The sequence below is a fragment of the Talaromyces marneffei genome, chromosome 5 (genome assembly GCF_009556855.1).
Source record: "Talaromyces marneffei chromosome 5, complete sequence".
Classification (NCBI taxonomy): domain Eukaryota; kingdom Fungi; phylum Ascomycota; class Eurotiomycetes; order Eurotiales; family Trichocomaceae; genus Talaromyces; species Talaromyces marneffei.
In genome coordinates this window covers 2082958-2108622 of record NC_072352.1, presented here as the reverse complement: position 1 = coordinate 2108622, position 25665 = coordinate 2082958, and the positions used below count along the sequence as shown (strand labels likewise).

Below are 25665 nucleotides of genomic sequence, written 5' to 3'. Positions count from 1 at the left end.
ATGACCTAGAATGAATCAATGAATCAATGGAGGCTATCTCTTCTCATGGTTTGAAGTATATTCCTGTAATATCTATCTTATAAAGCTCTTGATCAGAGACATCAAGCTCGTATAGGCACAAGCCCACTAGGCGCATCATAATGATCCTTCAATAAAAACTCCAAACCATCCTGCTCCATATCCTCGGCATCACCAGCATCATCTATTTCCCTCGGAGTCGCAACAGCACTACTTGCATCCCTCGATCTCGATCTCCCATCGTCGGCAGCAGCAGCAGGTGTAGTACCGACAGTAGTTGCCTCAGCCTCATCGACAATCTCAAGAGGCTTTTCGCGAGGTAAACGGAACGGTAAAAATCCGGCAGGCGCACGTTCCGCACGTTCCATGACTTCTTCCATGTATTTTCGGACTTCGGCAGCCGGCTTAACGATTCGAGATAGTGGTTCTAGAGTTGCAGGTTTGCTGCTGTAGAAGCGCATCGTTACGGGTTGATAGTACTCTTTCAGATTTGATGCTTCTTCCTTTTTGGGCTGCTCGGTTGTTGTTGTTGCGGTGTCTTCTTTATCGCCGCTGTTTTCTTGTTGTTTCTTTTCGTCTGTTGATGCACCAGCAGCATTTGCTTCAGTATCAGGAGTAGGTGTGGATGGTCCAGTTTGATCTGCAACCTTTCCTTTATCCTTCTTCTTGGATTTGGATGCTTTACTCTTGGTCTTGGGCGCAACATCAGCCGCCAATTCAAGCGGAAATTTGCTATTGGGATCGACTTTGCGTATGATCAAAAAAGACGCGAGTAGCACTGTTCCTCCAGCCTGATATTCCAAAATAGTGTACTCTGGGAACAGATAGCGATCTCCAGATCCAGCATGGCCGGATGTGCTACTTCCATAAGGGGTCAAGGGAGACGTAAACTCAAATACAACAGCTTTGATAGGCGGCTTGGGAGCTGGAGGAGCAGGCACCGATTGGTAGTAAGTATTTGACGGGCCATAGTTTGGGGGAGCTCCGCGAGCTTTGATGGGAGGTGGTCCAGTAGGATAATAAGGGGTGTGGTATTGCGGGTGCTGAGATGGACCTGGAGGGTACAGTGAAAGTGGCTGCGACGATGGGATTGCCGATGCGTAACCAGGTGCTGGTGAGACTTTGGGTGCGTTGGATGGAACTGGCGAAGGTGCAGCTGGAGTAGATACAGGAGCTGGACTCGGCGGTGGCACAGGAGCTGGGATATTTGACGCCGTGGTTGTTGGTGCAGCCGCAGGAGGTGTAGGAGTTGGAGTTGCTGAAGTTGCAGAAGCAGGAGTAGGGGTAGGAGCAGTAGCTAGACTAGTAGAGGTGCCGGGTTCTGTCTTGATCTTAGGGGTGTCATTAGGTGTGGGGCTATCAGCATTAGAGTTGCTCGACTGAGGAGCGCTAGGAGCAGCTTGCGGTTGTGGTTCTTGTTCGGCAGAGTTATTAGCTTGCGGCGATGCTTGTGCTCCCGATTGTGATGGTGCCTCTGGTTTCACAGTACTGGTTGTAGGTACTGGGGTGGAAGATGACTGGGGAGTAGACGAAGGCATAGGGGTAGGTGTTGATGAAGTAGCCACTGTCTGTGATTGTTGTGGATTCTGCTGCAGAGGTTTCTGGGTGTCTTGCTGCGGAGCTGGTGGTGCAGCAGGTGGCGGATTTTGAGGAGTAGGAGCGGTCTGGGGGCGCGGTGCTTGTGGGTTTTGCTGATAATATTGCTGTTGCTGCCTTTCTCTTTGTCGAATAATGGCATTGAGCTCGTCAATATGACCCTGAAAAATTCGCAGCTGCTCCTGAGTCGCTTTGCTAGATGCCACAATCCTCATCAATGCTTTCAACTCAGGATCCGAGGCTGCTCTTGTTGCAAGCATCTGGATAACAGGGTCGGGGCTTGGTTTCGCAGGCTGAGGCGGGGGTCCTTGTGCCTGTGCTGGCGGTTGGCGAGGAACTTGTGGTGGCTGTGGAGGCCGTGGAGGAGCATGATGCGCATTCGGAGGTTGATTATAAGGATATGGAGGAGGTCGCATCTGCTGGGGAGGGGCATAATGCTGATATTGGTACCCGGCTTGCGGTGGCGGTGGTCCGTAGTGAATAATGTGCCGTTGAGGTGGTGTGATCTGGACAGTGGGTTTTGCGTTGGGATCTTTGACCGTGTAAATCATTGCATCGAAGTGATGCGGCTCGATGATAATTTTGCAAGGCCCAATTTTTGTCATCGAGTCCTTGGGCGGGTTTTTCCCTTCAAGCTGCTCCCTCTTTGTCTTCTTTGGTTTTGTCCAATATCTTTCGAAGATGCCATCACTCAGCCACTTTTTCTTGGATCGGTCGAGGGATATGCTTAAAATAGCGCTAAAAAAAAAAGAAATGTCAGGTATAGTCTAAGAAGTTGGGACCAAATATATATACCTCTCTGCAAAAGACTGATATTCTTTGTCGGACAAGGTAAGTGACGGTTGAGCTTTTACCCTCGTTGGTAAGGGGTCCACATCTTTAATCTTCGTGGGCAGTGGCTCTTCGATCGGTTCAGGAGTAGCTTGACGCTCAGGCTCAGGTTCAGCGACCGGTGTAGAGGCCTGGATTAACGCAGGTGTTGATTTTTTTCTCCTGCTCGAGCTTTCAGAAACCGCCTCCGAGACTCGTCGTTTGGCTGCCGGTTCTCGACGTTCGCGCGCCGGGAGTTTGCGCTTCTCCGCCATGGTCGCCGTTCGCCGCTCTTCTCACTTATCGAAACTGTTTGGTATACAAATTGGACAACATGGGTATCTCGATTTGACGATATCGATAGGTTGACGTTGCGGATGGAACGCGTCTAAAAGTTAGGTATTGCGCGTTAAGAGTACCGTAGTAAATTATTTGCGGAACAGCATGACATACATCGCACCAATGCCAATCATCGGAACATGTGATTTCCCGTGACTTCTGGAGCCTGAATTTACAGGCATCTACTAACATAGGATAGGAATGAACTTGGGATCAGATGATTCTTTCTTACAGTTTCTTCCTTCAATCTCATTTACTCTTGATAGGAAAATATCCCAATTCACCCGATGTGTTGAATTAAATACACCTTTATTGCGTGCCAATCACTTCCACCGCTCCAGGAACTCATTGCCCCTCTTCTAGACACCACAAGTTACAAACATGGCTGAGCTTCAGCCGATCTTTAAAAAGGCTTATTGGGCCTTGGTAGCTGGAGGCTTTGTATATGTTTCATGGCTATACGCTATGACATATCCTGGCCTTCAACGAGCGTATGTCTTTAGTTCTATGTAAAGCGTTGCGCAAAGCTAACTTAATCCCCAGGATGGTCTATATGAACTTTGCCAATCCAGCTATATGGCAAGACCTGAATGATGTGGAAATTTTTGGATTTCTCAGTATGGAGCATCATTGCTATTTTCATATCCCTGGACCAAGCTAATCGACCAATAAAGAGACCCAAGTACAGCCGTTCTATCTGAGAACCGCAGATAATGAGACCATCTACGGATGGCATATTCTTCCATTACATCTTTGTAGAGAACATGAAGAGCTCCTGAACGATAATTGGTCATACGGACCGGCAGAAGACTACACCGGCACAGTGGCATACAAACTACTCGCCGAGAATCCTCATTCTCGGGTTGTGGTGACTTGTAAGTTTATAGTACTTGAAAGAGAGTTCTCCCGTTTCAACTATTCTGATAGCCTCTAGTCCACGGTAATGCAGGTCATCTCGGCTCCATGATCCGCCCGGTCATGTACCGAATGGCCTCAGGTGTTTCGACCCCAGAGAACCCTCTCCATGTCTTCGCCATTGATTACCGAGGATATGGCTTCTCCACAGGCAATCCTACGGAAGAAGGAGTCATCACCGATGGCGTAACATTACTGAACTTCCTGACATCTGACCCATTTAATATATCACCTTCACGTATTGTAATGACCGGACTCAGTCTCGGAACTGCAATAACCTCCGCAGTCGCAGAGCGCTTCGCTTTCGGAGCTCCTGAAACAGCAACTGTCCAACCCGCACTGGCAGACCCCGAACCCTTCGCCGGTATCATTCTGGTGGCATCTTTCAGCAATATTCCCGGTCTTGTTGAATCATACAGCTTCAAAGGTCTTACTCCGCCAATGTTGTCGCCTTTCAATAGCTTTCCTCAAGCCCAGACATGGATCAAGTCTCAGATTATCGATACTTGGAAATCCAACGCCCGTCTAGCGCGACTTACAGGTATGAAACCGAAAGAAAATGATGAGGCTGATATAAGACATGCTCAGAAGGCGGTGGATATCACTATCATCCATGCACGCAATGACGCCGAGATTCCCTGGAAAGAGGGATTCACGAATTGGATGTGGGCTACCACAGGTGGTGATAACAGTCTAGGCTCTGATCAACCTCAAAAGGGCACAATTGTCTATGAACGGATCGGAGAAAACAGTAGAACGGAGACCCGAGTCTGGGAGAAAGAAGTTTCATTAACGAGTTCCGCAGGCAATAACAAGAAACAGGTGAAGCGTGTGAGGTGGGAGAAAGTTGGCTATGGAGGGCACAATCATGTCGGGTCTTATTCAGTTGCGACCCTGGCTATTCTACGCTCGTTTGAGGAATAAGAAACGGGCTGGAATATGGTGATTATGTTGCAACACAGGGTCACCAAGTCACCAACTGGGGTAGTGAGAAGGACGATTGAAATCTATCATGCAGAGCACCACAAATTCTTATGACAATAATGATAATCAAACTCCATCCCATTTTCTAGCCAATCCGTAATTGCACCGCCCTCCTTTTTTTCATGTCATGTACTATTTTTCATGACGGCCATTTGAATCTATAACTAGTTCTGGCGATAACTATCGTACAGACCCAACAAAGAAGAGAAGAGATGTTATGAAAATAATAAAATTGGCCATCCGCAAATAGAACAATCTCAGCAAAAGGTATTTATTCAGACAATACATGGTTTTCAGAATAGAAGGAAGATAGTAGGCAAACACCATGCCGAGCACCACCAGCAGTTGATCGAGGAATGTAGTATATAAAAATTTCTAGTAAGTTGTTGTTATAAGACAAGTGGTATGAAGGTAGATGCTGCCGCTGCTGGTTTAGGATACTCGAATGGTCGTCAATATCCAAATTAAGGGGGTTCGTTAACGTAGTTCTGGCAAACTACTTCTTGTGTCGGTCTGCCTGAGCCTTGAGGTACTTCTGCACAAGCTCCTTTTGCAACTGACCAGGCGCCTTCTCATAATGGCTGAACTCCATTGTATATTCACCTTTACCCTGCGTTGCGGCACGGAGATGGCTACTGAAACCAAACATGCCGTTCAAACTGCAGTCTGCATAGACGGTGAACTCATCGACACCAATCTCACTGTCGTTGATGGTCGCGTTGCGCTTGTTCAAGAGGCCAATAACGTCACCCTGGAACTCGATGGGGGCGGTAACAACGGTCTTCATAAGGGGTTCCAAAACGTGAGGCTGGCTTTCCATGAATGCCTTTCGGAAAGCTTGTTGAGTGGCGTTTTTGAAGGACATTTCAGACGAATCAGTCATGTGAGTTGCACCATCGTTGATGACCATTTTCGTTCCAAGGACTTTGTGCCCGATCAGAGGTCCCTTTTCAGTGGCAAGGTTGAAACCCTTTTCACAAGCAAACAAGAACTTCTCGGAAATGGCTCCACCAACGATCTGTTCTTCGAATTTGTTTTCTTCCAAAGAGTCGGAGGGCTCCATCCAGCCGACGACACGGGCATAGTCACCAGGACCACCGCTCTGCTTCTTCAATAGATGGTCGAATTCGACACGGCGGCCGATGGTTTCTCGGTAGGCGACCTGAGGTTGACCGGTCTCGCAGTCGACTTTGTATTCACGACGCATACGCTCGACGTAGATGTCAAGATGCAATTCTCCCATACCAGAGATGATGGTCTGTTCACTTTCGGCGTCATAAGAAACACGGAACGTAGGGTCCTCACGCTGGAATCGAGCCATGGCTTTCGAGAAGTTGGCAGAGTCCTTGTTGTTTTTGGGCTTGATAGAGAGAGAAATAACCGGTTCGGGGACGAACATGGACGACATAGTATAGGCAAGCTGTCCATCGGTAAAGGTATCACCTGAAGCGCAATCGACACCAAACACGGCACAAATTTCACCGGCACCAATCTCTTGCACTTCCTCCATCTCGTTAGAGTGCATACGAACAATACGTGGGACCTTGACTTTCTTATCGTTTCGGGCGTTGAACACATTGGCACCCTTTCGAAGAGTACCTTGATAAACACGGATATAGGTAAGTTGACCAAAGTTACTTTCTTCCAACTTGAAAGCAAGACCGACGAATGGCTCTGAGCCATATGGCAGCAGTTTGACCTGGGCTTCTTTGCGCTTTTGGTCTAGAGCAAGGTTGGTAACTTCAGATGGATTGGGGAGATAATCGCAAACGCCGTCGAGCATAGGTTGGATCGACTTGTCGGCCAATGCAGAGCCCATGAACACTGGTGTAAATTTCAAGGCGATAGTGGCGCGGCGAATAGCATCTTTGATTTGTTCGTTGGTGGGTTCTCTTTCGTCCAAGAAAATCTCTGCAATCTCGTCATCGACATCGGCCAAAGTCTCGATAAGGATTCTCCTTCTCTCTTCAGCGACCGGCTTGAGATGTTCAGGAATTTCATCTTTCTCCACGATAACTTCTCCTCGTGGACCCTCGTTATAGATAGCTTTCATGCGAATCAAGTCAACAACACCCTGAAACTCATCTTCAGCTCCGATAGGTACTTGCACCGCAGCGGCAGGCAATCTGAGTTTGCTGTTAATCTGATCAATAGCCTTGAAAGGGTTTGCGCCCATACGGTCCATCTTATTCACAAACGAGATTCGAGGAACATTGTAGCGCTTCATCTGTCGATCAACGGTAATAGTCTGCGACTGCACACCCGAAACAGCACAGAGAATCATAACGGCACCATCAAGAACACGCAGAGCTCTCTCAACCTCGATAGTGAAATCAATGTGGCCCGGTGTATCAATCAAGTTGAAATGATATTTCTCTTCCTTGCCATCTTCCTTCTTCACCCAGTCACAAAACGTGGCTGCTGACTGAATGGTGATACCCTTTTCACGCTCCAGGTCCATAGAATCCATCTTTGCGCCGACACTGTCGCGGCCACGGACTTCATGAATGGAGTTGATACGACCGGTGTAGAAGAGGACTCGCTCGGTTGCGGTGGTTTTTCCGCTGTCGATATGTGCCTATTCAGATCAGAACCATGTCCCGTGGATGTACATCGGAATCATTCACATACAGCTATACCAATATTTCGGACCTTCGAGATACGCTTCCATTCCTCGGCGTCTATATTCGAGATAATTTCTTCTTGTGATAGTCCTTCAGGATCGGCGGCGGCTTGTTCGGCTCTGAAAAGTCACATATTAGCATTTTGCAGACAGTTGAATACCGAAAGAAAAAAAAAACAATACGTACAAAGTCGCAGTCGCTGCCGCCGAGGCATTTCTTATCTGATGCCATTTCCTCAATGGAGACGAGGTAATCTGTGTAGCTCTTAATGGCAAAGCGCTGAGCCTAGAACCAGGCAAAGATGCACATCTCAATGCATTCTGGCACTGCGACGGAATTAATCGTGTAGATGTCGCTGATCTGGCAAGGCCAGAAAAGGCCCGCACCTGTGCCGGTCGCACCATCCCGTGGACTCTCATCTCTGCCTTCCCTTTCTCGAAGAACTAACCTCCCAGAAAACTGCAATAAGTCAATTGGCGTGATGAAACACGTTGTTTTTCAGTGAATCTGCGGAAAAGAGAAAAAAGTTCGGAGATAGGGATCCTTTCCACGTGATGTGGAGCCAGGGGCCAGCCAGTAATATTACTCATATTTTCGAGTCAAAGGTTATCAGAATCTGCGACAACAACTTGTGGTATGAGGGGAACTTATTATATCTAGGATTAAGTAAGTGAAAGGGGTATTTGGCATTCTATAATGTGTTTCCTAGCCTAATATAATACATGTATGTTGTGTGTGTGCAGACAAACTGCTAGAAAATCAGGACCCAATTCCTCCAACTCCGTCAATAATACAAAATGTGAATTCTATCAGTCCTGTGCTGGCTATGAGACCATTAGGGTCCAAGCCAATGTCCTTCGATAAGTCTGCTTGTCCGACTCATATGACCAGTGTAAGTCTTCATCGAAAAAAAGACGTTCAGAAATCGGACGGGACGCCGCATGCTTTCGAATCAATTGAACCGAGCCGTAAATGCCGTCTATTTGCCTTGACGCTGCTTATGTTTTGGATTCTTCGAGCTATTCACATACGCACTATTAGCCTCTTTTACCGCCGTAAGCATCAAGCAGGGAGTGGGACATACCAGATAATGTAGACTCTATTCTTCCGTCGCACAGGCTACAACAACAGTCAGAATCGCGAATCACTGAAAACAAAAACCCCTAGAAACCGTCTTCCAATCTAGCTTACCTTGCACCCATCACACAGCCTCTTGACAGAAGATCTAGTCTTCATCCCACTAGCCTGCGAAAAAATATATGTCGACGAAAGCTGTTTCGCATTGTTTGCAATCTTCGATCGCAATAGACCGCCCCATCGGCTCTGGGTCAAAAGACCTGAGAACTTCCGTAATTGTGAAAATGGACTTGAGACATGATTGTTCTGGCGGAAGGATGTGACAGCGAATTGGCGCACGGAGAGGAGAGATCGGGAGGCCGTGGAGAGGGCGGAGCGTAAGGGCGACATGATTGTGTGTGTGGTCCAAGCCTAAGGTTCCTTTTGTGCTCAGTATATGCTCGAATTGAGCTTGAGTCGGGTTGTGGACGAGGAATCGTTTTGTGGCAGAGGGTGGACGTTGAGCGAGAAATGAATCTCCGATATTGCGGAATAACCTTGGTGGTGAAATTTACGATCACGTGACTTTCGTATATCAAGTCACGAATATTCGAGTATTTTTAAGAGCCACCATAGCATTTCAAGAATTGTAAATGAGATAGTAATATTATTGTTATTATCAATTTATCTACTTGCAAGCAATAAATGCATCCTTTGTAGGCAATCAATCTACTGACCAACGCCATCCGAATCAAAACACCTCCAAACCCACTGCAAAATCTCCCACCCAATCTTATAATGTGATGTACAAATCGAACTGGTTCTACAGAAAGGGATGAGTTAACTTTTTACAAATGTAGCAATAGACACAACGTAGAAGTTAGTCACGTCGGAGGAACATCTTATACGCCGCATTGTTGGTGCACTCCTCATAGGGATACCCGAGCTCGTTCAAGAAGCGAGTCAATTCAGCATTCTCTGACGGAGCGCATTGAATACCAGCCAAGACGTGGCCGACATCTCCTCCATGATTTCGGTAATGGAACAAGGTCACATTGTCGGTTGAGCGCAAGTGGCCGAGGAACCGTTGCAATGCGCCTGGTCGTTCAGGGAATTGGAACATGAAGACACGTTCGTCTTTGACATTACTGGGTCCACCAACTAGATAGCGAATGTGTGTCTTGACAAGCTCATCGTCGCTGAGATCTGAAGCCTTCATGCCGGCTTTCTTGAGCTCCGCAGTTATACGTTGGAGCTCATTGGTCCGTAATGATGCTGGCAAAGATATGCCCATGAGAACGTTGGCGATGTCTTCACGACCAAAACGGTAGTTGAAAGCGGTGATTGGATGAGGTGTGACAATATCGATCAATGTAGCATATGCACCAGGCTTCTCGGGAAGGGTGACGCTAAGTAGAACTTCCTTCTTCTCTCCAAGTGCAGCGCGTTCGGCAACGAATCGAAGACGGTCAAAATCCATATTAGCGCCTGAAGTGACGGCTACGAGCTCTCGTTGTGGGTTGGGGTCGGGGTTTGCCGTAACGTATTTTTTCAAGCCAGCCAAAGCAAGAGCTCCAGCTGGTTCGAGGATGGAACGGGTATCTTCGAAAACATCCTTGATAGCCGCGCAGATTTCGTCCGTTGTCACTTGAATAATATCATCAACAACGTCTTGACAAATGCGGAAAGTCTCCTCGCCGACCAACTTAACGGCAGCTCCGTCCGCAAAGAGACCGACGTCTTTCAGCATCACTCTTTCTCCCTTCTTCAATGATTGTACCATTGCATTGGCGTCATATGTCTCAACTCCAATTATCTTCACATGAGGTGCAATACGCTTGATATAAGCTCCCACACCAGCAATAAGTCCACCGCCTCCAATGCAACAAAATACTGCTTCGAGGTTGTGCAATTTGGCTTGGCGAACAATTTCCATACCAACAGTTCCTTGACCGGCGATAACGTAAGGGTCGTCAAAAGGCGGGATGTTAGTCAAATTGTGCACCTTTTCCAATCGATGAGCTTCGGCTTTGGCGGCATCAAAGTCACTTCCATGTAGAACAACGGAACCGCCGAGGCGCGAGACGTTAAGATGTTTGATTGCGGGGGTGCCGGAAGGCATGACGATGGTGGCCGGAATCTTGAGTTTGCGAGCAGAATAAGCCACGCCTTGCGCATGGTTACCTGTATCAAATTAGAACTGGATTCCGCTAGCGAGTTGTAAGATTTGAGAAGATACCAGCAGAGCAGGCAATGACTCCCTTCCATCGCTGTTCCTGAGTCAAATGTGCCATTTTGTTATATGCCCCTCGCAACTTGAAACTGAAAACAGGCAGTAGGTCCTCTCTTTTCAATAGCACCTTGCACTCTAACCGATTACTGAGATTGGTAGCATGTTGTAAAGGGGTCTCTTCGACGACATCGTATACGCGCGATGTGAGGATCAATCGGAGATACTATGAGGAAAGGGTCAGTCCAAAACGTCGCGATCTGATAATTGGGTCGATTTGACGTACATCAGGGTAACCCGTAGGCAAGATATAATCCTCAGGGACGGAACTGCAGCTGTCCCTAACTATTTCATCTGCTCTTTCGGTCTTGGGCGTCGGTATTGAAGAATACTCAGTCATCGATAAGCCGTTGACATGAGGCCGCCGCGGGGGGGTCGACGGGTCGTTGGCCATTATTTTTCTGCCGCTCGGCGATATCCTTGAGCAACTGAATCCGATGGAGTTTTGTTCTTCTCGAAAGAAAAAATGACTGATAGGAGGAGAAAAAAGATCAATTGCCCAAATATGATGACTCAGAGAAGAGATAAAGCAGCACACAATTGGCGGTGTACCACAGATTGATATGGGTTTGTCCCGTGGGATGTGGCTGGGTTCACCGTTTTTTTCTGGTTGGGGGCAGTTGCCCGCGGACATTCTTTTTCCCGTTATGTCAGCAACCCTAGCTTCGAGCCCTAAGTCAATGTCCCTTTTTGGCATATTCATGATTCAGCTTGTTATTTTACTGTAACTAGTCAGTCTTCTTTATCCTCAGTATTCAGGCCCATGTAATAGTATCAGCATTATGCCACCTGTTAAGAATAGCCGTGCCCAGAGACGTTCGAATGACCTTCATCGGTGTGTTTGTGCCCATGCTCATGGGCAGTCAATCAATGCATCGTTTTTGAATCCCTGGCCTGTTGATCCGAAAGTAAGCGGTGGTCTTGGTTTGATTCTTTTACTTCATGTCATATGATCTGATCAAGGAGTCGAAGATGAAGCTCAGGCAGATAGATTGCTGCCTCCTTGCCTGCCCCAACTTTCGAAAAACTACCAGTGTAATACATTTGCGTCTGCACGTAGCTGGGATGACTGGCGCAAACTAACATTTGTTCTTCCATGACATTCTCATCAATATCAAACAGTCGGTGTACGCGCCACTCGAGAAGAAAATGATGGACTCTGCAGAAGTCGCAGCCAGACTCGGCGGCTCAGTCCAGTCGCGGAGTGGAATACACATTGCAACTCAGTACTCCGTACGGAGTGCGTATAAGGTAAAAGGACCAAAGCCAATTTATCCGGGCCGATCCACAAAGTGCTTACGGTATAGGCTATGGTATCCTCATCAAATGCTAGTAGCCAATCTGTGACGTGCAATAGTCTCCTCTTGCCTCTGATTCATCACCCGATCACATCCCCGGGACGCTAAGTTTATTGTCGAGTGGCTAGCCACAACATCCGGAAATTGAGTTGACAATCGTGTCTAGACTTTACTCACGTACCAGCAGGGAGGGACATCCGAGGTATTCCGTGCGATTATCTATGTGCAGATTGTGTTCATGATCGTGATTAGACGTATACGGGGTCATAAAGTCGCCGACGCTTCGACTCTCATTCGAGGCTTCTTACAGAATTATTCTCCGTGGCATATGGCCCTGGAAATATCATATCCCATCCATTTATTGAAGAATCGAAGAATAAATTGACTCATTACCGGTAAACGTTCAGGGCCTAGAAACAAACCGGACCAAATGCCAATACACATGCCTGAAATCCTGGCCCTCCCCCGCAATCTCGCTTCCTATCAGGCATGAGATCGTCTTGTGAATAGTCAGGGTTGCATTTACCGACATAATGCATGCATCGCTGTTTGCTGTTGTCGAGAGAGCGTGAAACGCCTCCGATGAGAAGTGCCGAGTTGACTAAAGTTCTTCATCCCCGCTTGGAAGCCTCGGAGGAATAGGAAAATACTCCTAGGCTCATTCTTCTTCAAGCATGCTTCAGTAGAGCGAGTGGCACTCTGCATCTCAGCCAGACGCTGGATGGACCCCTGGGATGGGTATTAACTTTGGCAATTTCCACCACCAGACGAATCAGCGGCTCCGTGTCCTCGGTCCCTTCCCCATACTCTGACCCGGCCTTTTGTGGGAAATCACCTGTATGTTTTTTACTTAAAACGGTCCTTATTATCGAGGCCATTTCATTATTGGCCAGCCAATCCTAGAATATCTTGTAGACTCTCAAGCCTCGAAACGATTCCTCACTTTGTCCACCTTCCGACTTGCCAAGACGGCGAAAAAAGAAATGAAGGATCCATCATCCGGCCATGCCCCTTCTCTAATTAATTCTTCCGTCCGGCCGTTGGCTAGACTGGATGAAGCAAAGCGCTAGTCAGTTAGTAAGGTTGCCTATTGTTCGTACTGAGAAGAAAAGAAGGTTGGTACAACTTGGTGGTGGACTCGTAGGTTAGTTAGTTAAGAGAAGAGCCTAAGTTAACTGTTATTTACCCACGTTTTCCCCAGATTTTCTCCCTCCGCTCTCCACAACCCAACATCATACAACAACAACATCATCATCATCATTATCATCATCACCACCACACAATATGCTCATCGAATGTATGATGAATTGCAAGCTCTATCCATCTACTGACTAGTCCCGTATTTGTGCCACTGCAAGTCATCTCACATTTCACATCCGGCCTTCTTCTAGTACCATGAGCAGGATGCCCCACCCCCGATATTCCGCACCCTCCTCAACTATGCAGTAACCGTATTCGCATCCAGGTACTAGTTAGTCACTTACACTCCCTAATTTCGTCTTGCGGATTAGGTCAGGATGGATGACTCTTTGCAACAATTACTTGACGCTGCTGAACCAGAGTTTCCAACACAAAATGCAACCATTCTATCCACCACAACTGTGGGATCAGGATCCGACAGCGCTGTTGAAATCAATCATAGCAAACTAGAGGCTGCCATGACCCGACGGCGCCCGGCTCCCAGAGGGACGGCAGCATATCCGCGAAAGCGGGCAAACCGGGCTTGTCAGGTGTGCAGAGCCCGAAGAACGAAATGCGATAATAAGAAGCCGTCGTGCTCGTTCTGCGAGAAAGTGGGTGCTAAGTGTATCACGAGTCCGACAGATTTGTCGTCGTATGGCCCCTTTTCTTTCCTTCTTCCTTTCAATCATGTACTACTTTCATAATGTACTTCCAAAAGATGGTTGACAGGCTCGTGCTAACGCTGGTTTCTAAAGTTTTGATCCTGCAAGCCTCGCCATCTTAGATCGCTTGGAGCAGCTGGAGAAGCTGATCCGGGAGAAGTCCTTGGATGAAGCGAATGTGCACCCAGCACCACCATCAGTCGAACAATCGGCTCTTAGCTATGGATCTCCGCCACCAGACCTACAATTCGGACCCGATCTCAGTACAGTCACAATTGAGACTGTGCTGGCCTGGGATGTATTCCAAGGCCGCTTCGACCCTCAGTTGGACATCAAGTCCGTCCTTAAGAATTATGAAATGCCACCTTCTCCTATGAGTTCTCCAGTCGGTGAAGCAATCCCGTTGATTAACAGCTTAGAACTCGGGTCCTGCAATAGGCTGCTCGACAGCTTTCTGAGCCGGGTTCACATTGCCAATCCGATTCTGGATGTTGAATTGATCCGTAGCTATGTGAACCATGCCTGTCTGCATGGCATTGGTTGGGATGCTCAGTCCTGTCTCGTGGTGAGTGCTATACTTTACTGCAGGTTTTACTCCATTTCATCAGGCTCATACCGTCCTGCAGCTCCTCGTTTGTGCTCTTGGATCTATTACCGAAGCATTCCATGATCTCCACCCTCACACATCTCTCATGGCGAGAAATAGCCCTAGCTTCGGACTAGCCAAAGTCTTTTTCGAAGCCTCACAGAAGCGTATCGGATTACTGATGCGTGGCAGCGGAGTCCTTGAAGCTCAATGTTTCTTCTACTCCGGTGTCTACTTAATGACAATACAACAGCCCATGGATGCATGGCGACATTTCGTCCAAGCCGCCGCCATCTCACAAGGTTTTGACTTTTTGAGAAGATCCCTGACTGCCGACATGTTGATCGGCGACGGTGTGCAACGGGAACGAGCTTCACAAGAAAGTATTTATTGGACGTGCTTTAAATCAGAGCTGTAAGCTTCTTTCTTTTAACATTGAGATTTGACTGGATCACTAACCCTTGATTAGCGAGGTTCGAATGGAGTTATCCTTACCAGGTTTCGGGTTACAGGATCTGTCTTATCCCAGTTCATTCCCTAGCCCACCACTAGACGACCTGGGAGATGATTCTGCACGAGCCTGGTATTATTACCTTGCAGAGATTGCACTTCGTCGGTTAGCCAACCGCATCTTATACAACCTCTTCCGACACCAAGATAAAGGTCGGTTTCCACGGATCGTGGATATGGTCGAAATGACGGCCGCATTTGAATCACAAGCCATTGACTGGTAAGTCTTTTTTCCCTGTAGAAGATAAAAAGACACGATCTAATTGTCAATAGGATGGCCTCCCTCCCACCAATCTTCTCCCTCCATACACCAGAAGAACAAGACGACGTCCTCAAATTCGTCCTTCGCGGCCACCTCCTCGACTGCTATGAGTGGATGTACTTCCCCTTTATGGCTGAAACCATCAACTACGGGCGCCGTGACCCAATCCTCGATGAATACACCCGCAAGGGCCTACAGATGTGTGTCGAGCGCATCCGTAAAAACGAGCCTGGCTTCCAGCACCGACATCACGGCGCTTGGCTCATGTTACGGTCCTGCACGCGAAGCGCGTTGATTTTACTCGCGGCTTGTCATAGTCAAATGGTACAGGATTTGATGCCTCAGAGCTGGAAGGAAGCTGTCTTGAGCACGATGAATATGTTACGGTTTTGGGAAGACGAGGTTGGTGATGCGCAGGATCGTCTGCAGATATTGACAATTTTGATGGCGGAGGTGAGCTGGTAAATAACTAACTGGCTGTACATGTTTCTTGCTATTTTCTTTCTCTCTCTCCTTTCCTTTAGCACAAAAGGCAACCCGGCAAAAAAGAGAAAATGATGAAATCTATAACGAGCCAATTATGATGATGATATGTTTCTGGTCTCGTTGTTTTGAATGTCTCTTACCTGCAGGACGGGCTCGAATCTCTTATATGTTTCTATATATGTACATACTTTGTAACAAGTCTTGAAATCAAAAAGTTCAAGTTGAAGTAGCCAAGGGGGGCAACTATATATCAAAATAAGATACTCGTTATATGATACCTGCTAATACGGTAATGTATTGTAATGTATCCGACGTAATGATCACCCAACCCCGGCGGAAAGGCGATAACGATCGGACGAAGCTCCAGAAAAAAAAGTCCACATGCCTCCTCCTCCACATCCTACTTGAATACCTCGCGTTTCGATGCGAACTTGCAAAAATTGATCTTATCCAACACAACTTTGATATATCATAGGTCATCCAAATCGCCGTGAGCATTTTGCGAAAATACTGCGAGAGGATATACTCTGTACGAAACACAAAGGGTCCTGCGGGTCCGGAACTTCATCTTACGACTCGAATATCCTGACTACATCTGCATTGACCTCAATTTGATATTCAACCGATAACCACTATAAGAGTCAATCATGGCCGACCAAGCCGATGTACTCGCGGATCCGTAAGCTATCCACCCATATTCAAACTCGAAACTCAACCCAATTCGCACGAGACTTATCAGAAACAAAATGTGCAGTGATTTCGAGGAGGAGACCTCCATACAAAAGTTCAAGCGCCGTCTAAAGGAAGAACCATTGATCCCACTAGGTACATTGCCTACTTTCTCTTCTTATCCAAGATCTATCAACTAACGGTGTAATTGTAAAGGCTGCGCCGCAACATGCTACGCTCTCTACCGCGCCTACCGCTCCGGCAAAGCGAAAGACTCCGTCGAAATGAACCGCATGTTCCGTGCCCGTATCTACGCCCAATTCTTCACACTGCTGGCCGTCGTCGCAGGCGGAATGTACTACAAAACCGAGCGCAAACAACGCCGCGAATTTGAGAAAAAGGTTGAGGAGCGCAAAGCACAGGAGAAGAGGGATGCGTGGTTGAGAGAGTTGGAGGCGAGAGATAAGGAGGATAAGGGGTGGAAGGAGAGACATGCCGCTGTGTCGGTGACGGCGAAGAAGGAGACTGAGGGGGCGGTGGATAAGAATGTGAATCAGGCGCCGACGGAGGAAGTGGTTGAGAAGAGGGGAACGGGAATTCTTGATGCTGTCAAGGCGTTGGTGCAAGGGAAGAAGGATTAATTCGGACCTGATTTGATGATGGATTTTGTGGAGAGAAGAAAGAAGGACATGTACGACTCCACTCGTGTATTCAATATTTGTACATATAGAATTGATTCAATGCGATCTGTTTCTTACAATATACAACAAAGTATGCTAGCTATTATACTACTTACAATCCACAAAATATTATACAAGATGACACCACCCATGGCTACCGGTTCATAGAAGCAAGTTCATCAATGTACCTCCTCATCGTATCAAACTCCGTCTTCCCAGCAGACAGGAGATATCTAATATGTGCCTTTCGCATAGTCAGCAAATCAAAGCCCCAAAACCTGGGGATAGGGACAAAATACGTACAACATCCTCAACGCTTTTATTCCGCTTAAACTCATTACGAGCATAATCTCTTAATTCTGTCCGTGTTGGCGATGGTGGTATTTCTATCAGAGAGTCAGTAACTACGCAACACGAATTCATCTCAATGCTGGGAGTTCGTTGGGAGAGAGACGTACTATAAACAGCACGTATAATCTCGCGCCAAAATGAGAGGACTCTTTGTCTTTGAATGAACTGTACATATATCAAATCAGCTTACTGCCCTCCTCGTTAGATTGCATTCAGAGGAAGCTATATATACCTGGTCAAGACTTAGAGCCGGCTTTCTTAATCTTGAAGGTTTTTTGCTCGCTGTTGATGATTGTTTAGGTGTAGAAGTGTTCGCAGCTACCGATTGACTGCTGGGAGCAATTGATGCGAAAAGCCGCGGAGACGGCTTTATATTTAATAATCGGGGGAGCATGTTGTAATTATGTGTTATTAGAGAGGATAAATATGCGAGAGAAGACAGTTCGAATATGTATAAATCTTGTTAGAAAATTGGATAAGAAAGAAGGTGGTTGATAGAGCTTGCATGACGTGTTTGCGCGGGCGGTGAAAGACGGTATGGTACTGTATGGTAATACTTTACATGGAGTCGTGTAATACGGATACCAGACGACATGTGCTTGGTTCCTACCTATTTTGGAAACTTGCAATAACGAGCATACAGAACAGAGCGTATATGTATGACAGCTCAGGCAATTTTATGTACACTCAACAAAAGCACTAGGCCGTATAGCTTTTCGGTAGCCTCGACTCGACGCCCGGCAAATTTCAATGTTGACTCCTGATGCACTTGCTTGCCTGGAAGCATGCCCCAAAAGAATCCGTTTGGGGTATGACGTGGGATGTCTTGTCCTAGACAAACCTTTGTTTGTACTCCCTCGACGTTCTTTCCCTCTCCTTACCGGACTTCGCATCCTTCTCACTTTCATTCGACTTGCAGCTACCCTCTATCTAGCATTGATAGATTTGACAGCACATATCAAGCAGCACGGCAAGACAATTGGCTTGATACAGTCTCGCCATCCTGTATTATTTTCCATTATGGTGAATCTGGACAGTACTCTACAGAGTAAAGTCAAAATACCAAGGCTTCGATCGCACAAGGTCCAATGACTTCACCCAGCAACACCAGCAAGAGCATCCTCATGGACAACCAGATCAACCAGGATAGCCACAACGAGTCAAGTAATGCAACACTCAGCACCACGACGGAAATTCAGGACAGAGAAGACGACGACGTGCCCAAGGAGTCATCATTCAGCATGTCTATCCAACAAGTCAAAGCCATCATACAGCAACAACTCATAGAGGGCGTCATACGCCTCCCAGAAGGGTGCTTTGAACGCCACATGCAACTCCAACGCGACTCCCCTTTCTGGATGAAGGTTTTCAATCAACCCCAAGATTCTGGCCACACTTGGCGTCCAGCTATCAAGAGTCGAGAGTGGGCAGAGTATGTTGTGGACGCCAGTCGCATATATTTCGAGGCGGATCTTTCAGTGAAAAAGGCGGTCTCGATTATCAATTATGCCATTCGGTATGTGGCGATTTGCCTGTTGAATAGGGGCACGGAGAAAATTTACTTTGAGGACGGTCGAAATGTTTTCTATGAGTATAAGAGTCGCGGGATGCCTGCGGAGTTGAAGGCGAAGTACAAAGCGTTTTTGAAAGAGATGAGGACTAGGATTCTTGTGAAGGTCAATGTTCTTGAGGATAGTAAAGCACACTCAGAGTCGCGCTCAGAAGACGAAATAGAGCAAGTTGTTGATGTTCCATCGATAGTCATTACTCCACCTATGGAACCGCCCTCTGCTCTAGCAGAACCGAAAGCTTCGACGATCAAGACCGAAGGGAAGCGTGACGACCAGAAACAAAACGCCAAGAAACCCCAGCCAAAGAAGAAAGGACGCAACCGCACACGCAAGAATTCAAAGAAGAAGGGTAAGAAGAAACGCGCGCGCAAGGCAATGTTACTTTCCCAGAGCAAGAACCTAACGGAAAGCGAAAGCAAGGTCAAAGGGGGAAAGTGGCGGAGAAAGAATCAAAAGAGAAAAGAGAAGAAAAAGATGAAGAAGGCAACTGAAGCTCTGAACAGGCAGTAGGGAGTGTAAAATCTCAACATGATTTGTTGTGTTTTGTGTTTGTATGTTCTGCAGCCAGCAGTCAGGAGTCAAGGGGAAGTAATTCGATATCGATCATAAGTAGTTTCAAACAGTTCGTAGTAAGTAGAATTAATTCCAACCATATACAAGTGAAATGTCCATACCCTAGATCAACTTTTCATAAGCCTTATACTGAACCATAAAGTCAACCCCAGAACCCCAAAGTTGTGCACAAGTCATCAGCATTGTCCAGCCTCATATACCTCACAAAAAATCCTCTCCTTCATCATCAACTCATTCAACCTCGCAATCTCCATCTTATAATACGGCTGCGGTGGCAAATAAATCCTCCACTTCCGACCCGGCCAATCTCTCAGGTGCAAATCCCTCAACGGATCTAGAAACACGGGTACTTTCTCAATCGGTTCCCCAAACCAGTTCCCTGTTAAGTGCAGCGTAAACTCTTCAAGATTCTTTAAGAGTAAGATTGCTTTGCATGTTTCGATCCATTGTTGACGACCGGCCCAGACGTACACAGATTTTACGGAGTCCTTACTGGGAAGCCAGTGGCCCGGGAACGCCCATTTAAGATCGACTTTGCGGATTGCAGTCCATTGGTTGGGTGGTATGGTGGGTCGGAGGTAGGCTAGGGACCAGGTGTTGCTGAATTCGAAGGTGTTGGAGGAGTAGAGGAGGTGAATGCTTTCGCGGTAACTGTTTTTTCCAGAAAGAGATGAGAATGAAGAATAGAGGGGATGCATTGCATATTGAAATGAGGCATTTCAGATACTGCAAGGTATGAACTTACATCTGCTTACAACTAACCAACAACGAAATCAAATTCACATTGGAGCAGCACGTCTCTGTACTCTTAACCGGTTGTTGCAGCACTCCCCGGCAGATGTCGCATGTATCCTCTTGAGGACAAATGACGCAGCCCAATCGCCGTTTTGATCTTTGGATAATGTGTAATCGCAGGCCTCCAAGGACCATTTCCCATATCACCAGACGCAATTCTGGCGGTAGTTTATTCAATAAAAGGCATTCCGGTTGTTGGTCTGGCGTCTGGCTGATCTCGAGTCCACGGGGCGCTGGGCCGCGAATGTTGCCTTTGCGGCGTCTGTAGCGAGGTAATGAGGAGGGTTTGTCATCTGTAGATCAGCAATTAGTGTTTTATTTTGTCGCAAGTCCAATGGTTCAACGGCATTTGCAGGGCGAGACACAAGGGAACAATCTAGACAGGCATACTTTGATACCGCTGGGCGAGCACATCTTCCCATGAATGGACGCCTCCTTTTTTCAGCCTTGCCATATCCAAAGGACTGGATATAGTAACCGAGAGTATTGATCTGATCAGAAACAACCAAGATTGTATGCAACAACCCGAAAATACTCAAACTAGGCCCAACTCTATAAAGAGTCCATGATACCCAACACCTTTCATCAGCTCAAAACACAGCCATGTGTTCGAGAATATACACACAACAAAAATTGAAGTGTCAAAAATAATGTAAGAAGATAAATCAACTTCTCATCGTGTAGAGAAGGACAACAGCTGGCAAGTCAGTCGGTTAAGTGCGAGTCGCAAAGCACCGACGTCGGAGTGCAGGGTAGTTCTCCGGTGGGGTAAACTGTTTACCCATTACTATCAGATCAGCACCACCAGTCGGCCCCAACAGCCGACTTGGATTATTTTGCACTATATAACTGCGGTACGATTAAGGACTATTGCATGATTGACCCTGCCGAACTGTCTCACCGCACATTGACATACAGTCCAGATCCTCCGGTGGTTCGTCCATGCACTAAGAAAAGATAAGGAAATTGTGGCTACGGGATCGACACAATCACAAGAAGTAGAGTTTGGTATTGGGCTACCAATTATGAGAATGCAATACGTCTGTTCAGGAAATTTATCCTGCAAGTCGGTTCAACACAGTTATTCACAAACCAGTTGTGTTACCTCTAGATGACCGCTACAGCAGACACATAGCTCACCGAACTCTCCGACACAACATCAGGATCCGAGCTCCTCTCGTATCTGATGAAGTGAAACTTTCCTACCTCCTCACCTGATGCCGAAGCATACGCTTCCAAAGCTGCCATTATAACGCCGATAGGATGACGACCACAGACTGTATTTCCGGTCGATCTCAATATCTTCAGAAACTGCGTTGTGCTTCCCGTTGTGATGGCTTTCATGGTCGCAATATCTACTGCCGAGATACTATCATAAATCTCTGTTTGTATCTCTTTGTTACTTCGTAGTGATCGTCCCGACACCTTCTGTATAGCGTCCTCGGCCTCAGAGACGGTGGTAGGTGGTTGGGGCAGATTATCAAACGACAACGGCAACGGTGGCTTCTGCTGCGGTGCATCAGGCACGTAGTATGTGTACCCAAATCGCTGGCCCCAGTGACAGAAATCGGAGCTGATAATGAATGCATTCGACGAATCAGCAAGATACGTAGCAAGCAATGCACCAACAGCACGCTCTGTCTCAGCCTTGGTGCTTCCAACCATGATCGGGACGAGGGGTGGATACTCCGCGGCAGGTCGTCCTGGGAATGTAAGTTGTAGTTTACGATGTATGTATGGCAGATGTAGCTCCATGCTGTGCTCTCGCTCATCGATGCGGCGGGACATAATCTCAAACGTGGATGAGGCGTTGCAGATTTTGTCGATTACTTCAATATCGAGAGGCAATGGTTCATCGGACACGGGGGTCGCGTATGAGGTTACTTCAGGTAAAGCGATTGTTGCGAGAGGGTAGTGATGCGAAGGGCCGAGAAGAAAGATGCGTTTGCTGTTGTTAATAGTACATTACCACTTGATATAAATACGACTTAACGTATAAATGCAAGGCTTGCTTACGCTTTGGATAAGTCGAGAGCCTTGTAAGCCCAGGCAGCACATGGTCCTGAATACGCATAGCCCGCGTGACTGTTTTCATTAGCTATTAGTTTGCTTGACATCGAAGATAAACGATACATGAGGGGAAATTATAGACTAACGGTCCTATGATTATTCTAGCACCGGGTATTGGCAAAGCACCGAACGGCTCAATTTCACCAGGGACAGCATCGAGCCATCCATCCAATTCAGCTTTCAGTGTTGTAGTGTCATCTTCGTACCAGGAACCGGCGTGGGTGGGTCTTCGAGTAGACATTTGCTTTGTACGCTTGAAGAACAGAAATCGCATAAAACAAGAACGAAAAGATAGATGAAATGGCTAGTAAGGGAGTTGTTGTCTGTAGATTCTACTGTTACTTGGAAATTGCGGGGGAGGGGTGCCTGTCGTCATAGCGCTCGGCATGCCGAAGGAGCAACAACCAATCGGTTTCCGGATCCAATCTGGAGTAGGTTCCACTGGTCAACACGTAGGTGCCTTTTACTATGTAGTATGGTTGGATTTACAAAGTATGTAAGAGTAAGTACTAATAATTAGTAGATAGAAGCCTACCCGTGCATTCTTAGCATACTTTAATGGTGTCTATGCTATGGTGGCATATTAAGTGGAATGCACGGTTACCAAGGAAAGGCGGAGTATTGATAATACAGAGATACTGTAACAATACACACGGCCGTCACGTGTGGGCAACAACCCAATCTTCTGAGATTTTGGTAAAGGAATCTGTTTTTAATTTCGATAATGACTATAAACATGCCAGCTCTACTATAGTTTATATAAGTTACCATTCTTACTCGAAAGATAGTCGGAAAGGACCCTTTTGGAACCCATTAAATCCGGAGAACCGTAACAATATGGCCTGTTCGGGTTAGCGGCGTGTACTGGCGCGGCATCATGTTGGTAGGCGCGTCTGTCCGCGCCTTCATTTTTAAGCCCCAGCTCCGTTGAGCCTTCTTCTTCATATACAGCTGGAATGTGAACATCAAACACAACCTCTACATATCCACGAGCTCAAGCAAGCATTCCTTGATCCAATTTCATCTTTCATAAACACACATCATAACTCCTCCTATATAATTTTGCTGAATACGCATAGGATATACCAACCCGATCTCAGCTATCGTTTCCCTACCATGTCTCTCAAGCGCAAAGCTTCATTTTCAAGCGAAGTCCTCCACGGCCGAAGCTTCGACATGCAGCCTATAGCAGATGTATCACATCATTTGAACAGTCGAACGAGGAAGCGATTCCGTGATAATCGTCCCGACCAACAAACAGTATATGGTGAGTCGATACTACTTTCCCGCCATCCAACAACAAACTAACATAGGGGTTAGCAAACACACTCAGATTACTATACCAAGCTCAAAAAGAACCAATATCAGCAGCGCCATCCGATGAACACTCCCCATCTGTCGAGCTACCCTCAGAGCGCGAGGCTCTAGATCCTCGTCAGCAGACCTTGCTCGAATTCTTTCGACCTACACCTGCTTCTTCTTCGCTCACGAAAGTCGGCACACTATATAACAACAATGAGAGCAAGGTCTCGAAGCTCGATGCTGAGCCCGTTCAATCTAACCCAATTGAATTTGAATACGACCAATCCTGTTCTGTTAGTGGCTCATCGACTCCGTATTCAACCGGAATGGATGTTGATATGAATATGGATGTGGATCCGAATACAAACTATACACCGGAGAAGCGATGGACTGGCGGCATAAGCTGGATGTGATATCGCCTTGATTTCCACCAACAGCCACATCTCACATCTACTATTTGATTTGTCTGCTCGACAACACTCATGAAGTGAATCCCCTATTTATTACTGACAGCGTATATATATATTTTACTTTGAATAGATAGTTCATGACAGGCGTTTGGGCGAGATACCTCTGACATGTTGTACTGGTGTTTTGGGAGTTATTTGTTTTATACGTTCGATTATCCATGTCATATAACAAAGTAGGAATATTATAAGTTCGCCGATAGCAATGAAAAATCATACAATGAAACGGCCCATCAGATCAACATCTTATTACCATTTACCATTTGACCAGGAGATTGGAATTCTTCAGTAATAGTAGGGCAAAATAGCTAGGCGATGCGGAATCCGATGGCGGTGGGGAAGCTTCTCTCTGGACAAATCAATACTGTTTCTCACCTACGTAGTTACTATTTTTCCTCCAAACACCACACCTCAATCACCTGGACATCACGAGCCCGTACTACGCAAACCACATATCATTCAAAATGGACAATTCAGTCCATATCAATTATCTTCAGTCCCTTCTAGGACGAAATCTGCGCATTCACACAACCGACACCCGCATGTTTGTGGGCATCTTCAAGTGCACCGATATGGTACGTCTATCTTCCAGCCCATTCCCAACGCTGAACCAATTTCTAACTAGTTTCGACCTGAAACAGGATCAAAACATTATCCTAGCAAACACATTCGAATATCGTCTTCCGAGTCAAAGCGCCGTCCAGGCCGCCGCGGCAGAAACCACATCTACATCCGCGGACGGGGCGGGCAAGTTCAAAATGGACATGACCAGTCGTTTTATTGGGTTGGTTGTTGTTCCGGGACAATATATCACCAAGATTGAATTGGAGGAGAACCCTTATCAGATGCGAATTCGGCCGACGGTGCCAGTGATGCATTAGAATAGATCCGGTGGGAAGGGATTATATGGACAAATACGGGGATAAAGAGACAGGGAACGGCTTAGAATCCTCCAATGAAGATGTATCAGGTGCTTGGTTGCGCGCATCGATAATCTCGGCAGCCCCAAGATGCATGCGTGTCGGAACTATCCATCCATTTGATCGTCGTGGTTCGATAAACGACCAAGTATCATGGCAGAGCTGAATTGGGGGAGACCCAATCTCGGGTACAGAAAGCACTACATGAGAGCCTCACCAGTGCTACTGAAGCACGCATGCATAACAGGCACATGAGATGGCGCAGCGATCTCATCCATATGGAAGAAATCGGAACGCAAGATGAGTGGTTAACAGGACCACATACGCATTGACAGACATACATCTATATGTATACAATTCAACGATGTCTCTTGTCTTCTTATGCAGCTAGATTCGGGTCATGGGCATTGTCGAATAAGCGAGATCCACTAGATACTCGCGGTCAAGGGCTTGGCTGTTGGATTGACGATGTTGAACTTTACTTCTGTATTCTAGACTCCTGGCTATCTGGGGAACACGGAGCAAGCATACTCACGTGTTCACCTTCAGCTTCCTTAGCCGCCCAGTGATACGAAGCGATACGAGGCGTTTGTTAGGTAGAGGTACCTTGACACAATATACACATGACGATGATCGTACACAGTAATCT

General features: G+C 46.8%; 13 protein-coding genes across 13 annotated transcripts; 6 read left to right on the top strand and 7 right to left on the bottom strand.

Annotated features, from left to right (window-relative positions):
- Nucleotides 1-101: 101 nt before the first annotated feature.
- Nucleotides 102-2699, bottom strand: EYB26_007083 (uncharacterized protein; the record flags this gene model as incomplete). Its single annotated transcript, XM_054266355.1, has 2 exons — nucleotides 102-2352; nucleotides 2410-2699. 2 exons carry the CDS (start codon nucleotides 2697-2699, stop codon nucleotides 102-104), a joined length of 2541 nt encoding a protein of 846 aa, XP_054122330.1.
- Nucleotides 2700-3144: 445 nt separating this feature from the next.
- Nucleotides 3145-4602, top strand: EYB26_007082 (uncharacterized protein; the record flags this gene model as incomplete). Its single annotated transcript, XM_054266354.1, has 4 exons — nucleotides 3145-3254; nucleotides 3307-3380; nucleotides 3438-3638; nucleotides 3698-4602. 4 exons carry the CDS (start codon nucleotides 3145-3147, stop codon nucleotides 4600-4602), a joined length of 1290 nt encoding a protein of 429 aa, XP_054122329.1.
- A 556-nt stretch (nucleotides 4603-5158) lies between these two features.
- EYB26_007081 (uncharacterized protein) lies at nucleotides 5159-7690 on the bottom strand (the record flags this gene model as incomplete). Its single annotated transcript, XM_054266353.1, has 3 exons — nucleotides 5159-7240; nucleotides 7294-7405; nucleotides 7473-7690. The coding sequence occupies 3 exons, from the start codon at nucleotides 7688-7690 to the stop codon at nucleotides 5159-5161; spliced, it is 2412 nt and encodes an 803-aa protein (XP_054122328.1).
- Nucleotides 7691-8265: 575 nt separating this feature from the next.
- EYB26_007080 (uncharacterized protein) lies at nucleotides 8266-8753 on the bottom strand (the record flags this gene model as incomplete). Its single annotated transcript, XM_054266352.1, has 3 exons — nucleotides 8266-8305; nucleotides 8371-8405; nucleotides 8478-8753. 3 exons carry the CDS (start codon nucleotides 8751-8753, stop codon nucleotides 8266-8268), a joined length of 351 nt encoding a protein of 116 aa, XP_054122327.1.
- A 469-nt stretch (nucleotides 8754-9222) lies between these two features.
- On the bottom strand, nucleotides 9223-11026 carry EYB26_007079 (uncharacterized protein; the record flags this gene model as incomplete). The annotated part of the gene is made up of 3 exons (XM_054266351.1): nucleotides 9223-10526; nucleotides 10582-10798; nucleotides 10859-11026. 3 exons carry the CDS (start codon nucleotides 11024-11026, stop codon nucleotides 9223-9225), a joined length of 1689 nt encoding a protein of 562 aa, XP_054122326.1.
- A 2421-nt stretch (nucleotides 11027-13447) lies between these two features.
- EYB26_007078 (uncharacterized protein) lies at nucleotides 13448-15597 on the top strand (the record flags this gene model as incomplete). The annotated part of the gene is made up of 5 exons (XM_054266350.1): nucleotides 13448-13764; nucleotides 13868-14339; nucleotides 14401-14774; nucleotides 14830-15090; nucleotides 15144-15597. 5 exons carry the CDS (start codon nucleotides 13448-13450, stop codon nucleotides 15595-15597), a joined length of 1878 nt encoding a protein of 625 aa, XP_054122325.1.
- Nucleotides 15598-16265: 668 nt separating this feature from the next.
- Nucleotides 16266-16928, top strand: EYB26_007077 (uncharacterized protein; the record flags this gene model as incomplete). The annotated part of the gene is made up of 3 exons (XM_054266349.1): nucleotides 16266-16297; nucleotides 16373-16443; nucleotides 16504-16928. The coding sequence occupies 3 exons, from the start codon at nucleotides 16266-16268 to the stop codon at nucleotides 16926-16928; spliced, it is 528 nt and encodes a 175-aa protein (XP_054122324.1).
- A 193-nt stretch (nucleotides 16929-17121) lies between these two features.
- Nucleotides 17122-17712, bottom strand: EYB26_007076 (uncharacterized protein; the record flags this gene model as incomplete). The annotated part of the gene is made up of 4 exons (XM_054266348.1): nucleotides 17122-17211; nucleotides 17271-17353; nucleotides 17426-17483; nucleotides 17551-17712. The coding sequence occupies 4 exons, from the start codon at nucleotides 17710-17712 to the stop codon at nucleotides 17122-17124; spliced, it is 393 nt and encodes a 130-aa protein (XP_054122323.1).
- A 694-nt stretch (nucleotides 17713-18406) lies between these two features.
- EYB26_007075 (uncharacterized protein) lies at nucleotides 18407-19399 on the top strand (the record flags this gene model as incomplete). Its single annotated transcript, XM_054266347.1, has 1 exon — nucleotides 18407-19399. The coding sequence occupies one exon, from the start codon at nucleotides 18407-18409 to the stop codon at nucleotides 19397-19399; it is 993 nt and encodes a 330-aa protein (XP_054122322.1).
- Nucleotides 19400-19638: 239 nt separating this feature from the next.
- Nucleotides 19639-20711, bottom strand: EYB26_007074 (uncharacterized protein; the record flags this gene model as incomplete). The annotated part of the gene is made up of 3 exons (XM_054266346.1): nucleotides 19639-20113; nucleotides 20208-20550; nucleotides 20648-20711. 3 exons carry the CDS (start codon nucleotides 20709-20711, stop codon nucleotides 19639-19641), a joined length of 882 nt encoding a protein of 293 aa, XP_054122321.1.
- A 653-nt stretch (nucleotides 20712-21364) lies between these two features.
- Nucleotides 21365-22568, bottom strand: EYB26_007073 (uncharacterized protein; the record flags this gene model as incomplete). The annotated part of the gene is made up of 3 exons (XM_054266345.1): nucleotides 21365-22205; nucleotides 22274-22342; nucleotides 22414-22568. 3 exons carry the CDS (start codon nucleotides 22566-22568, stop codon nucleotides 21365-21367), a joined length of 1065 nt encoding a protein of 354 aa, XP_054122320.1.
- Nucleotides 22569-23443: 875 nt separating this feature from the next.
- EYB26_007072 (uncharacterized protein) lies at nucleotides 23444-24042 on the top strand (the record flags this gene model as incomplete). Its single annotated transcript, XM_054266344.1, has 2 exons — nucleotides 23444-23594; nucleotides 23648-24042. 2 exons carry the CDS (start codon nucleotides 23444-23446, stop codon nucleotides 24040-24042), a joined length of 546 nt encoding a protein of 181 aa, XP_054122319.1.
- A 518-nt stretch (nucleotides 24043-24560) lies between these two features.
- On the top strand, nucleotides 24561-24977 carry EYB26_007071 (uncharacterized protein; the record flags this gene model as incomplete). Its single annotated transcript, XM_054266343.1, has 2 exons — nucleotides 24561-24671; nucleotides 24738-24977. The coding sequence occupies 2 exons, from the start codon at nucleotides 24561-24563 to the stop codon at nucleotides 24975-24977; spliced, it is 351 nt and encodes a 116-aa protein (XP_054122318.1).
- Nucleotides 24978-25665: the final 688 nt, after the last annotated feature.